This window comes from Aulostomus chinensis, chromosome 3 (genome assembly GCF_037954235.1).
Source record: "Aulostomus chinensis isolate RoL2024-O1b breed Wild chromosome 3, RoL_Achi_v1.0, whole genome shotgun sequence".
In the NCBI taxonomy this organism is placed as follows: domain Eukaryota; kingdom Metazoa; phylum Chordata; class Actinopteri; order Syngnathiformes; family Aulostomidae; genus Aulostomus; species Aulostomus chinensis.
In genome coordinates this window covers 14,616,682-14,630,014 of record NC_141322.1, presented here as the reverse complement: position 1 = coordinate 14,630,014, position 13,333 = coordinate 14,616,682, and the positions used below count along the sequence as shown (strand labels likewise).

The window sequence follows — 13,333 nt, the reverse complement described above, 5'->3', positions numbered from 1 at the left end:
TGCTCTGATGGGAGCTGTGAACCAAATCTACAACAAAACCTAACACAAATGCAGACATTAGAACTCCCTAAACCTAAAGTGCATCTTATGTTCCTATGAATTGACATTAAAGCGCTTGCTTACTAATCTCTCTGCAATTCACGGCAGATGACATTAGAATGTACGGCATTATTCCCACACTACTGGGAGGAGACGTCAGCAGAGCTGGCTACTTCCATTTAACCCTTTGCTAACTTGAATGGTTATAAATTATTTAATGATGCAGCTCTTATAGACTTCCAAAAATCCAAATCATATGGACCAAATTCTTAAATGAGTCATTTTGTGGAGGATGTGTGGCACTCCGAGCAATTTATCCATCATTACTGCCAAAAAAGAAAAAAAAAATAGGCCATGAAAATGTCCGCTTAGCCCTCTGCTACTATGAATGTGGAGCAACTTAATTGGGCGGCTTTTTAAAGTGACATGAAAGTGGAACTGAAATGAGTCATGTTACAGGGATTATATGACGCTCTGAACAATGTATCCTCTGTTTTTACAGTCAAAACAGTGACAACCAACAAGTCTAAAGCTGAGCCCATGATGTAATGTTGGGCACTGTTGCTTTGAATGTTGGTCTAATAGGTCCGTCTTTAGGTCTCTCTGCCTGGACCACTAGATCACGAGAAGTTTCTTTTAACTCTGAGGTGGTAACATGCCGGGCTAATACGGCAGCTGTGTAAACACATTCTGTGGACGAAGCAAAGCAGAGCAGAGCAAAGGAAAAAGGTAATCGGACATCGACTGGCATGAGCTGAAGGTCTCCCAACTCCTCTGGCAACATGATTTCATCACGTCTGAAGAATGCAGAAAGAACCAGACTATTCTATTAGTTTGAAGCCAATGGCTACCAACTGAAATCAATGGCAAAAATATTTAAAAATATCTGATATTATCTTCTTTTACCAGTCTTACCTTATACTCAGTAATGCAGAAACACTTCGATTTGCACTAAAAACAAAACCTTCTGGTTTATCACTCATCCGAGCTCATAATTTATATTCACATCTTTATTTTTAGATCAGTTACAGTGTTTGTGAATTACTGAGCATACAGCTGGATAAAGAAGATGCTGGTTATATTGGACAATGTGCTTGAGAGTTTGTAAACAAACATTTTTGGAGAGTGAGGGTGTTAGTAGTTGGTGGTTATGGTGCACCATCGGCTTTAAGCTAAATATATGTGGCTGAAACTTTGTTTGTTGTGACGATTTGTTAGAGCCAAGCATTATAAACTTTTTAGGTGACGCGCACACACACACGCACGCACGCACGCACACACACACACACACGCACACGCACGCACACAGTCATTTTATTTTAAAGCTTGTTTTTATTTCCATAAATGCAAATGCGTATGCAGCCCTGAATCATCATGGATTTTTGTTTTCATAAAGCAGAAGTGGGAAAATATTTGTTGAAAGTTATGGCAACGCCCTCACAAAGAGAAGCACATTAAACCATTCAATGTTTCCTTGGGCAGCAGAGGAGGAGGAGGAGGAGGGGGCAGCTGGAAACATCAGGAGCAAGATGGTGTAAGCTCTCGTGTGTGTGTGTGTGTGTGTGTGTGTGTGTGTGTGTGTGTGTGTGTGTGTGTGTGTGTGTGTGTGCCTGAGAGGCTATGGGAGAGGTCGAGGATGCAAAACATCAATCTACACAAACTCATGCTTATTCAAGCTTCAAGGCTCGATACATGTTCTGTTTTTCTTTTTCCGATGCATGAGTTTTCCAAACAGGAAGGGTCCTTAACTATGGAGGTCACACTCACAAACACTGAACTATCCCAACAGTCTGTAGGGTCTCACTTTTTGCTCTGTCCTGAAGAGTGAGGGGGAACGAAACCTTTCACTGCAATACATTATGAAAGAGCCATATCCCTTAAGTGGAGGGAACGCAGTCTAAATCCTTCATGAATAGAGATGTATAATTCATATATTATGAAGCTCTACCTTCAGCTTTGTGGGGTTACATAATGCAGACATAGACACAGACGATGGGCTCACACACTTCATCATCTTTAAAATAACAACACAGAATTAGTTTCTCGCTTCACTGAATCTTCCTAAATTAACACTCAAGTGTTTATAATTCACTTGCACTCTCACTTGACGCTGGAAAATGTATGAGGCGGCAACATTTACACATCATTAGCTTTATGTGCTAATCACTACTTTATTAACTGGTCAGAGATTTAGAGGAATAATTTTGATATTTTCCAAATATTTTAACACAATACTAACAGCAATCTAGAGTACTTTTGTTCCCTTTATCTTGTCCCTCGTACTAAGCTTCTGCATTCATGTGAATTATCTACTGAAAGAGACTTGACTTTGTTATGCATACACGGTTGGCTTGTAAATATGAAAAGACAGACAGTTAGCTTAGCATTACCTTCGTTCCTGAAACAGTTTGTAGCAATTTTGTAATGCTTTAAAAACATATCCAAACAAAATATGATACTCAACCCTTAAAGACCGCATAGATGAGGGGTAAAGTTTGCAAGCAGGTCTGCTACATCGCTTACATCTGAGCCGCATGCAACTGTGTGTTCTGAGAGGGCTTTTTTTCAGGCTAACCTGTATTCTCCTGGTGATTGCATCACCAGAAGTTTCCTCACACATTAGCCTTTGCATGTAGGATCATAGATGCACAATTATATATATATATATTCATTTTCATGACAAAACAGAAAAACAACAACAACCCTCTAATACAAGGATTTATAGTTTAGAGTAGTTCCTTTCATCTTAAATACCTGAAGGGCCATGTTGTCTTGAGCAGAAGGAAAAAGGACAGACCAGCTGTGTAGAAAAAGAGAGCTCCTGTGTTCAGTGTAGAAGCTTCGATTGGCCAAATTCTCAGCAGACATTTTATGTCATTGCAGGGTAAACATGTGTATTGATGACATTAATTAAAGCCTTGGTATTATACATGCTGGCTCACTGGTTTACTGTACACACTAAATGGAACTAATTAATCTAATCAATAACACCTGTGTTTATCCTGCCAAGATCAGTCAAAATGGCTGCCGTGAAACAGGTCTATTGATCAGGAAAACGTGATCTGCAGCTGCATTGCATCACAGTTGTGTCTGGGTATTTTGATGAGCTAATTAAGGCTATCTATTTCCTCCTCTTTCTGCTAAGCTAAGCTAACAAGGGGTAGTGTCATATACAGATAGGAGCATAGTCTTGCATTGGACTTCCCTTTGTAGTTTGTATTTCTAAAAGGGTTTGATGTAATTAACCATAGCTGAATGTTTTCAAAACCCTGGTGAATTTCAGCTCCAACATGTTTATTAGTAAACTAATTAAGGTGATCTGTTTCCACTCTTTGGCTAAGCTAAGATAGCCGGCGGTAGCTTCCAATCTACAATACAGTTATGAGAGTGGAATTAGTCTTCTGTCAGCAATTTATTCTGTATTTCTAAAAGGGTTTAATGTTGTCAGTCATGGCTGAACATGTAATAATCCAATGTATTTTAGCTCTAATATGTTACTTAATGAACTAATTGAGAACTTGTGTTTCCATTCTTTGTGCTAAGTTAGCTGGTGGTAACTCCACTTCTAGCATACAGATACGAGAGTGAAATCAGTTGCCTCTTGGCAAGTTATTCTGTATTCCTGAAAGGCCTTAATGTTGTTAACCATAGCTGAACATGTCTAAATAGCCAGATGTATTTCAGGTGTAACACATTCATAAGTGAGGTAATTAAGTCCACTGTAAGTAGAAAGCTAAGCTATGCTAAGCTAACTTGTAGTAGCGTCCAGCATATAGAGAAGAGAGTGGTGTCAGTCTCTGAGAATAAATCTCTATTTCTAAAAGTGTTTTATGTTGGTAGGCCTTGCTGAACATGTTATTGTAGATAACACATTATCTTTAAAAGCTTGTAACTTGTAACCATAATGGTTGTACATGCTGCATAACCATAAATCAGCTTCATGCTTGCTTCAACAATGAGAGTGCAGGAAGCAAGGTTTTGAATTTGTGCTCTGATAAATAAAGGGCTTCAGTTATATAATACATTCCCTAATGCAACTATAATGTCGGTCTTCTGTTATATCTGGTCTCCAAGCTGAACTGATGAAGGGATGGGACACATTACAGTGATGCTGCATGTATTGATCCTATCAAAGCAGCAGAGAATAAAGTCACTGCCCTATTGACATCATGTCATCTGCCTCTATGATGGATGACTGCTGCTATAAACTGTGGTATCCAGTGAATGTTTTAAATCTGGATATGAGTGTGTGCGTGTGAGTGTGAGAGTGTGTGTGTGAGAGAGGGGGAGGGAGAGAGAGAGAGAGAGAGAGAGAGAGAGAGGAGGGTTAGTGGGAGAGGAGGGATAGGGGGATTTAGCTTTAAGCCAATAAAGCTGACAAAAGAAGGGCACATGAGGGGAGCGGGATCATCATCATCCCCTGAACCCTTTTACATGATAAATGTTGTTACATAACTCGAGAATTCTGGAGGTTAAATCAACTGGGCTTACAGCAGCAATTTAGTTGGTCCCCTCACACACCTGACCCAGGATCCCCTGCTGCACCATTTATTGCCTTTGACCACAGTGGCAAAAGTTGTGGTACAACTTTTATTAGAACCATATTCTCAAATTCTTCACAATGAAAGGAAGCAGCAATCCACTGAACAATATCATTAAAGAACAATAATAACTATTAATACACCTTTAAGGCTAAATATAAAGGGATTTTTTCCCCCTCCCCAGATATTGCAAGAACAACAAGCTTTTTATTGCTGGAGTTCAGCATGTCATCACAATTATACATATGAACTCACAAGTCCTTTGGTATTTGGGTAATTTCAGGGGTTTTCCATCTTTATACAAGTGTATGTGTATTTGGATTTTGCGGTTTTCACATCTGTAAAATCTGGATTCTGCTCAAATACTTTGAAATATGCTCTTTGCACACATCTTTTAAATGACAGCCTTGAGACAAAACTTGAGTGAATTTGTGACAGATTGAGGGCTACAGCTGATATTTGCCAGGTTAATTCCTTTTGAACAAATACTTTTGACATTTCCTTTTGCATTAATGCAGGTTGTTTAGTACTTTGTTATGTTATTACTTTGATGTGGTGGTTTTCCATTAATTCAGCCTGAGTAAAGGGCACTGCCTGGTGGTCAGATACTGACAGTGCAGCTCATCCTCTTTTTATAACACAGATGACGGCGACGGCAACAGTTCTTCACACACACTTTTAATGATGTAGTAGCACTATTTGTGTTACAGCTGTTACATCTGTCAGGCGTAGTCGTCTACCAACACCTCAAAATGTGAAAACCATCTTTTAACTCTGCTAACATTTTTCATTTCAATTTAAGCTAAATTTGCATAATGAATCACATTTGCTAATTGTAATCATATTTTACAAGTTTGAACTGTTTAATAAGATCTCAGTGCTAATATCAGGGGCAATGAATGTGTTGCTACAGTGGAGGAGGAGAAGAAGTGACAAACACACCTGTATGATCTGATGCCACACATTTTTAAAAATGGAGGTGAGGAAAAATTACAGTTGTGTACTTATGAATGTTCCATCAATGATACATTTGACCTCAGAAGTACACTATTGGTCTTCAACAGGTCAGATGTGCACCATTTGACTGAAAGATAGGGTACAAAGAGAGCTGAAGGTACTTTCCTGCCAGCAGTAAGTAGTTTTACTCTTTAGGTACACACAGGTACCTCTATTTCTGAGCGTTTATAGCCCTCATCAAACAAGAGAGAGAGTCCAATTAGTAGAAATGGTCTCGATGTCCTTTGGTAAATGGAAAGGTGCTGGGGAAACTGAACATGAACTGCATTTAGTTGTTTAAGTGCGTTCAGGATGTGTTGGCAGGTGGATGCAGCAGCAGTAAAGTCAGACAGGAAATGAAAACCTGAAATCTTTATTCTAACTAGAAACATGTAAACAAGATGTCAAGAGCAGACAAAGCTAACAGGCAGAAGTTATGGGACTAGGACACAACTGGACGGAGGACATAACAAGAGACAAGTGCAGAGGGAAGGGAGGCAGCTGATTGGATAAGAGGAACAGCGCAGACTGATTAACTAACGAGGCACAGCTGACCTCACAAATAGGAGGGAAACTCATGACAGCGGGAAGTAAAGCATAAACACAATCGAGAAGTCCTTTCAAAATAAAGCCGAAATGAACCGAAATAGAGTTCAAGACTGCCACAAACTAAAAAGTACATGCAACTAAATCCAGAAACTGAAAATCAGTCCAAGCAGGGCTTCGAATAGTTTCAGTTTATATGCATCTGAGAGCAGTAAAGGGGAACTTTTTTTGAGTGGATGTTGGGTCTCCAAGGGGTCTTGTGGCTATCAGCAGGGTTGCAGTATGTCATTGCAGTATTACAGGACCCCACCCAGTTTTTTTGCAGCCAAAGTCTATGTCATTCTCCAAGCATGTCTGACCACTGAGCCCCGAGCACTTCCACTTCCAGCATGGCGACAAGAAGAATCAGGCACCAATCCAAGAAGAATGGACCTCTTTATGACAACATGAACTTTAGATTTCTGCAGCAGCAGCTAATAACTGTATGATATATAGTTATTAAAAAAAAGAAGATTGTAAAAAAAGAACAAGACTCTATGGCAATAAAATGGTGATTCTCATCTTATCTTTCATGCAACTGGATGCAAAAGCACTTATAATTTATCAAATTTATACTCTCAGCTCATGCATTCAAAAGTTAAAAATAAACACACACACACACACACACACACACACACACACACACACACAGTAAATGAATGCAGAGTACAGACACACACACCCCCATGCTAAATGCATTGGACTGTTGGCCTGTGTGAATGTTATTTTCAGTCACACCTTACTAGTGATGACATACAGGAGAGCAGAAACCACAACAAACACACCACACACACACACACACACACACACACACACACACACACACACACACACACACACACACACCAGTCAGGAAGGGACGAGAGCAGGTGGCAATCCAGGGGTATTTTTAGCAGTGTGTCTACACGAGTCAGCACAGTCAACTTGTGAAAATGCTGAAAATAAGTATGTGTGTGTGTGTGTGTGTGTGTGTGTGTGTGTGTGTGTGTGTGTGTGTGAGTGTGCGAGAGAGAGAGAGTGCGAGAGAGAGAGAGGGAGAGATAGACAGTAAAACAGAAAACATTCGCTACAAAATAACATGAAGAAATCCTGGCCTGTGTGAATGTCACACACACACACACACACACACACACACACACACACACACACACACACACACACACACACACACTTCTCCTCTGTGGACTCCACCCACCCAGTTGGGACTATGTTATCATGATTTGGCAGAGCCCAGCACACACGGACATTCATGTTTTTGTTCATTGTGCAACTATACAAAATCACACATTTCTCAGCCCTGAGGAACATTTCTGATAGCACCATTTCAGAAAAGTAAAGGGTGTGAATTAGGAATGATTCTGTCCTGCATGCCGGGGTGTGATTTAGTGTGTTACATGAGAACACGCAGGCGGGCCCTTTTTATTTTCGACTTCATAAAACACGTGGGACAGAGGTGGTTTGCTCTTAAATCCATACATGTGTGCCATTCTTAAGTTGAGCCAGCAGACAGGCCGACGGCGGGTCAAAACCAGGCCGTAACTTATACTGCTTCCTCTTGACCCTTGACCCCTCGAGACATGATTAACAGCGATCAAGGGGATCATGCCACTCGTTCACCACCAGAGACCCTTTTGCATACAAAGACACCCATATAAGAAGTTCCTAGTGATATGTTTCCTGAAAGCAGCAACTAGTATTTATATTGGAAGCTGGACATATCAACATGATAGAGAGCTGCTATGTTGAAATGTGGTGGTTAGATTCCTTTGCTAGTCATGCACAGTTCAGCAAAGTCCTGCCGAGTCACATGACAAAGCTACATCCCCAGACATCCTTCAGATTTAAATGTTCCTCCTCTGTTATTAAAGTTACAAATAGCCGAGCAGTAGTTATGTTTCCCTGACGACCAGCTACTCACTTACCTCAGCAAGCTGGAGGATTTCAGGAAGCCCCTCAGGGTCTGCCTTTATGGGGATTCCTGCTGTGTCTGGTCCATGTTTCTCAATCCTGCTCATGCTGTGAATGCACCCCATATTTCCAGCTTGTATTTACTCCGGCCAGACAAAGTGCTTCACAGCAGAAGGTCCTTCTCCCTTCTCCTCCTCCTCCTCCTCCTCTCAGCACTTCATGTCTGAAGGGCCTCCTTATGTTTCTTGGGGACCAACATGTTTCTTCTTCCCCAGCGACTCCTCACACCTCTGCCCTTCTCCCTGACAGCTCGTCCTGCCTTCAAATGCACCCGAGATGACTTTTTCCACTTTCGCCTCTCCTCTTACAACCCTCTGTCTCCCCCCTCGGAGAAGTCTCACCCAGCACACTCTTCCTCCTCTCTCCCCTTACACTCTTCTCTGGATCTCCTCACGGTGCAGGCATGCAAGCACACACTCACCACCTCTCCCTTCCCCCTTTCCACTTGCCAGCACCTCGCCTCACCTCCTCCTCGCCTACAGACCATCAAATGTCTCCTCACAGACCCTGCAGTCTTCCTCCCTCACTCCAGTGGGCTCTTCTTGCCGTCTCTCCACAGGGGAGAGAAGGGGGCAGCTGTTTTGGCTTGTTGATGTCAGGCCCTTCCCCTCTCCTTTGGCTCCACTTCAGCCCCCTCTTCTTCCTCACTGGGGAGCGATTAGATTCTTTCAAACACGTCACCCCTCCAACTTCGCACATGAGAACTTCAGCGTACGGTGAGGAGGTGCTTTAGTCACGCACGGAGACGTGTCAGCCGAGATATTTTTTGTAAACAACTGGAACAAACAAGCTGTACTTTCCTCTGCCAATCAAGATGTCTCATTCTATCCCTGCGCAGCTCTTGGCTGCACTGTCCTCCACCACTGTTTGATGGCAGACACATGACAGGAACATTACTGTCCTCTCTTTATTCCCTCAGTCACACACTCGCGCTCTCTCCTCTCAGATGAAAACAATGATCAGCTCTGTGCTTAAACCTCTCAACAACTCTCCCTCTCTACAACACACGCGCACACACACGCACACACACACACACACACACACACACACACACACACACACACGGCTGTATTTCCTCCAACTATATTCTCCAGACAGAATCAAGCTTTCAGCAGGGGGTTCATGCTTGTGAGAGGAACATTCCCAACAATAAGCTCTTTCTGATACCGTGTGTTCAGCCACCAGTTGATATATAAAGCAGTCTTTGGTTGTAACACTGAGACAAATCTGACGTGAGCTATTAGACGGCACGCCATTAATATATAGTCTATCAAATTTCGAAGAAGAAAGTCACTGGAAATTGGAGGAGCAGTTGACACATCCCTGGGAATCAACAGATAGTAGACTGTGTATTTCAGATTTACTAGGCAGGATCAGTAGATGCTAATCAATACTATAGTTTAAATAAGTCACCGCCAGACCTTCAAAATAAAGGTGCAGGAGACCGGCGGCCGCCAGTTCCTCTAGACGGTCGAAGCAAATGGAACACACCATTGTTTTCATCCACAGTAAAAAAAAAAAAAAAAAATCAAAAAAGAAATGATGCATTACATTTAATTATCATGTTATATTATTTGCTTTAAACGATCCAAGTATCAGTAGAGAACATTTATTCTCTTAATATTAGTTCTGAGCTTAAAAGTGAGGGAGGGAAAGACTCTCCTGTGTGGACCAGCTGCTGACTCACATGGTGATGGGAAGCACACACACACACACACACACACACACACACACTGATGCTTGACCGGTGTTGCTTATTTCATCATGAACAGGCTACTGTGCAGATTTACATTTTCTACAGAAACCATGATCCATATTCAGGAGGGAGGTGTTGAGAAAACATATGCAAGATTTGGAGCTGGAACAGCTTTTTTCTTGGACTTGTCAAAGTAAGTTAATTGCCTTAAGCTGTTGTAAAAGTTATCATGTTATTTTAAGTTTCTAATTGTTTATGTACATTTTTATTTTTCTCATTCACACACAGTCAGCTTCTTTTTGTCTCTCCCATTTTATGTTCACCAAGTGGCCACTAAGGCTCACTATAAACAATATACATTAAAATGAATCAGCTGCTCTTCTCACACACACACACACACACACACACACTGAGGTCAAACTGCAACATAATGAAGTGACACACTTGTGAATATGCCAACTCTCCAGTGTGCTGATGTAAGTAAAGAGCGGCCTGTTTTTAAGGGTCCACAAGGGTCTAATAAAGCCAAGTAAATACCCCTCTTGTGTGTGTGTGTGTGTGTGTGTGTGTGTGTGTGTGTGGGATGTGAAACTCAGCAGGATCCACACCAGCTGCCCAGCCCTCACCAGGAGGCCTAGACTGAAGAAACACGGTGAAAACGCTCAGCTTCACAGACCACACCAGGAGAACATTCTGCTGAGAAAATTCTTTGTTGTTGTTGTTGTTGCTGCACATAAAAGTGAGGATGATGCAAGTCTCCTTCCTTGGACTGACATAGTTTCATGGTTGATTTAGCACGCACTCTTCCAATGTGTAGTGCCTGGTTAGGTTAATGTAAAGAATACAGATGAGCTGTTTGACACGTTTGCAGAACAAAGAATGGTTCCGTTTATATTTATCACAGCTAAACCCCCCCAGTCATGTTTCCTATTGCTGTTTGGCAGAGTAAAACATTATAATGCTCTCAGTATTATTGCATCACTTTTAAAGAAACATATTCATTTGAGGAAACTTTCAAGTTTTACTTATTGTAAAATACCTTCCCAGAATATCTTCTTTTTGTGACAAATTACTTTTACAACATTGCTAGCTGACCATGTACTCCTCTAATTAGATCTCACCGGTGAGATGTTGACTGGAATAAACTGTCAACAGATCAAATAAACCTGACCTGAGTGCAGCCTTCGATACCATCTTTCCATCAGCATCACCCACACTCCCCTGGACTGGTTCACATCTTACCCCTCTGGCTGTACTCAGTTTATTCAGCTCAAGTATCATAAATCCATCCCCTCCTCCTTCACCTCTGCCATGCCCCAGGGCTCTGTCCTGGGGCCCCTACTCCGCATCATCTACCTTCTTCCCCTCTGCAATATCTTTTGCAAATTCAACATTCATTTCCACTGTTATGTCTATGACACCCAGCTCTACCTCAACACCAAACCCTCGTCCTCTTTCCCGCCCACCTCCCTCACTCACTGCATCTCTGAAATAAAACCTGGTTCACTCAAAACTTCCTCAAACTAAACAGCAATAAAACCGAGGTTCTCCTCATTGGCACCAAATCCACCTTTTCCAAATCCGACAGTTTTTCTCTCACTATTGATAATTCCACTGTCTCACCTTCCCCCCCCCCCAAGTAAAGAGCCTTGGTGTCATCCTGGACAGCACACTATCCTTTCAATCCCACATCAACAACATTACCCCGTCTGCCTACTTCCATCTAAACAACATCAACCACCTCCGCCCCTTCCTTACCCCCCAAACTGCCGGCATCCTTGTTCACAGCCTCATCACCTCCTGCCTGGACTACTTTAACTCTCTCCTCTTCGGTCTCACTCACAAATTCCTTCATAAATGCCAACTTGTCCAGAATTCAGCTGCTCGCATCATAACTCAAACTCCCTCCATCCACCATATCACTCCCGTCCTCCAACAGCTCCACTGGCTCCTGGTTCAGGTCCGCATTCAATTCAAAATCCTCCTGCTTACATTCAAGGCATCCACAACCTTGCCCCCCCCCCCCCCCCAATCTGTCCGACCTCCACCATCTTCCGTCTCTCTGCCGTGCGCCTGTCAATCCCCTCCGCCCGTCTCACCACCATGGGGAGCAGGGCGTTCAGCCGCTCTGGAATTCTTTACCACCCCAGATCACCCACTTCAAATCACAACTCGAAACTCATCTGTTCAAAACTGTGTCCAACTTCACGGAAATATCTGTGCCTCTTTGCTGTTTTTAGATTTTTTAAAAAATGTGAACTGTACAGTGACCTTGAATGTCAAGAAAGGCATCTTTTAAATAAAACTATAAACATAATAAATTATAAACCTCAACTTTTAAACCCAGCTTCGTTGCATTTCTCCTTATTCATAAATGTCTGAATCTTAAACTTATCTAATTTGACAACATTCCCAGGCACTGAAAAATTCCTACATTTAATCCCTTTTTGTTTTCATGTGGAAGATACAAGTTTTTGCTTTATCATAAGGTTCTTTCCCCATTCCCTTTCTGTCTGAATGAGATCTGCTTACCACTTAGATCTTCATTTGTCATCATCAAACACCACAGCTTCAACATGTAGATTTTCTGTTCTCTAAGCTGTTGTATGATTATTTTTTTGATTTTTATAACCTGTGTCAGCTTAATAAGGTTAAGTGAAGAATTTAAAAAGTCCTGTGGATACAAGGTCTACACATTAGGGTGCAATTTCACCAATTCTTGCACAATCAACACCCCCCCCCCCCCCCAAAAAAAATCCTGAATTGCTATCTAATAAATATCTATATGTACATTTAAGTACACTCACTATTGTGTCAGAGCTGGATTCTTTGGGCCTCATTCACAAAATGTTCTTAAAGTGGACATGTAAGCCCTCAGTTCAGTCTTGAAGGCAGGAAGCGAAGCCTAACGGTGATTTGTCACAGCTTGTTCTCAACGACTATTGTGTTCATCTTGTAACATTACTGTCTCTGTCAGACTGAGAGACCGACAGACACAGGAGGCTCACAGAAAAGGTTGCGGTTTGTGGGAAGAAACGTGTGTCAAAACATCTTAAGAATGAGGCACAGCAAACACACACACCTCTACCAAGGAGGCTATGCAGAGAGAGAGGATGAACATAGCAGCATCAAAATTAGCTCAACAGATCAAACATCCACTCCATCTAAGAGATTTACGTCCAGGCAGACCGATCAAGAACCACTGGAGAGATTTTAAGGTGATCATGCTCGTCTTTCCACCTCACTTCCAGAACCAACTGCTTCGTTTTGGAGACCATCTGGATCAACAATTAGATCCTGGACAGTTCTTGGCCACTAGCAGGACATGACTATTAGCAGTGCTCGTCTCCTGGGTAGAGGTATGTGCTCTCAGTGCCATGTAGGCACGTCCCCCCCAACATAATTACCATTTCAATATTATTCTTGACAACAGACATGACTTTTGTAAGCCTGTCCCCAATGTCTTGTTACTTTATCCTCTTGAACCCTTTCAGCCCACATTCACTCT

The 13,333-nt window shown here is 42.0% G+C and overlaps 1 protein-coding gene across 2 annotated transcripts in view; it reads right to left on the bottom strand.

The window, feature by feature from the left end:
* LOC147267799 (tensin-2-like) overlaps positions 1–8,650 on the bottom strand; it is a 31,121-nt gene extending 22,471 nt beyond the window's left edge. For both annotated transcript variants that reach the window (XM_086198856.1, XM_086198857.1), the window contains exon 1: positions 8,084–8,650. In XM_086198856.1, coding sequence (XP_086054982.1) covers positions 8,084–8,194 — 111 coding nt within the window. In that variant the 5' untranslated portion in view covers positions 8,195–8,650. The remainder of the gene's footprint in view (positions 1–8,083) is intronic.
* Between the last annotated feature and the right edge of the window lie 4,683 nt (positions 8,651–13,333).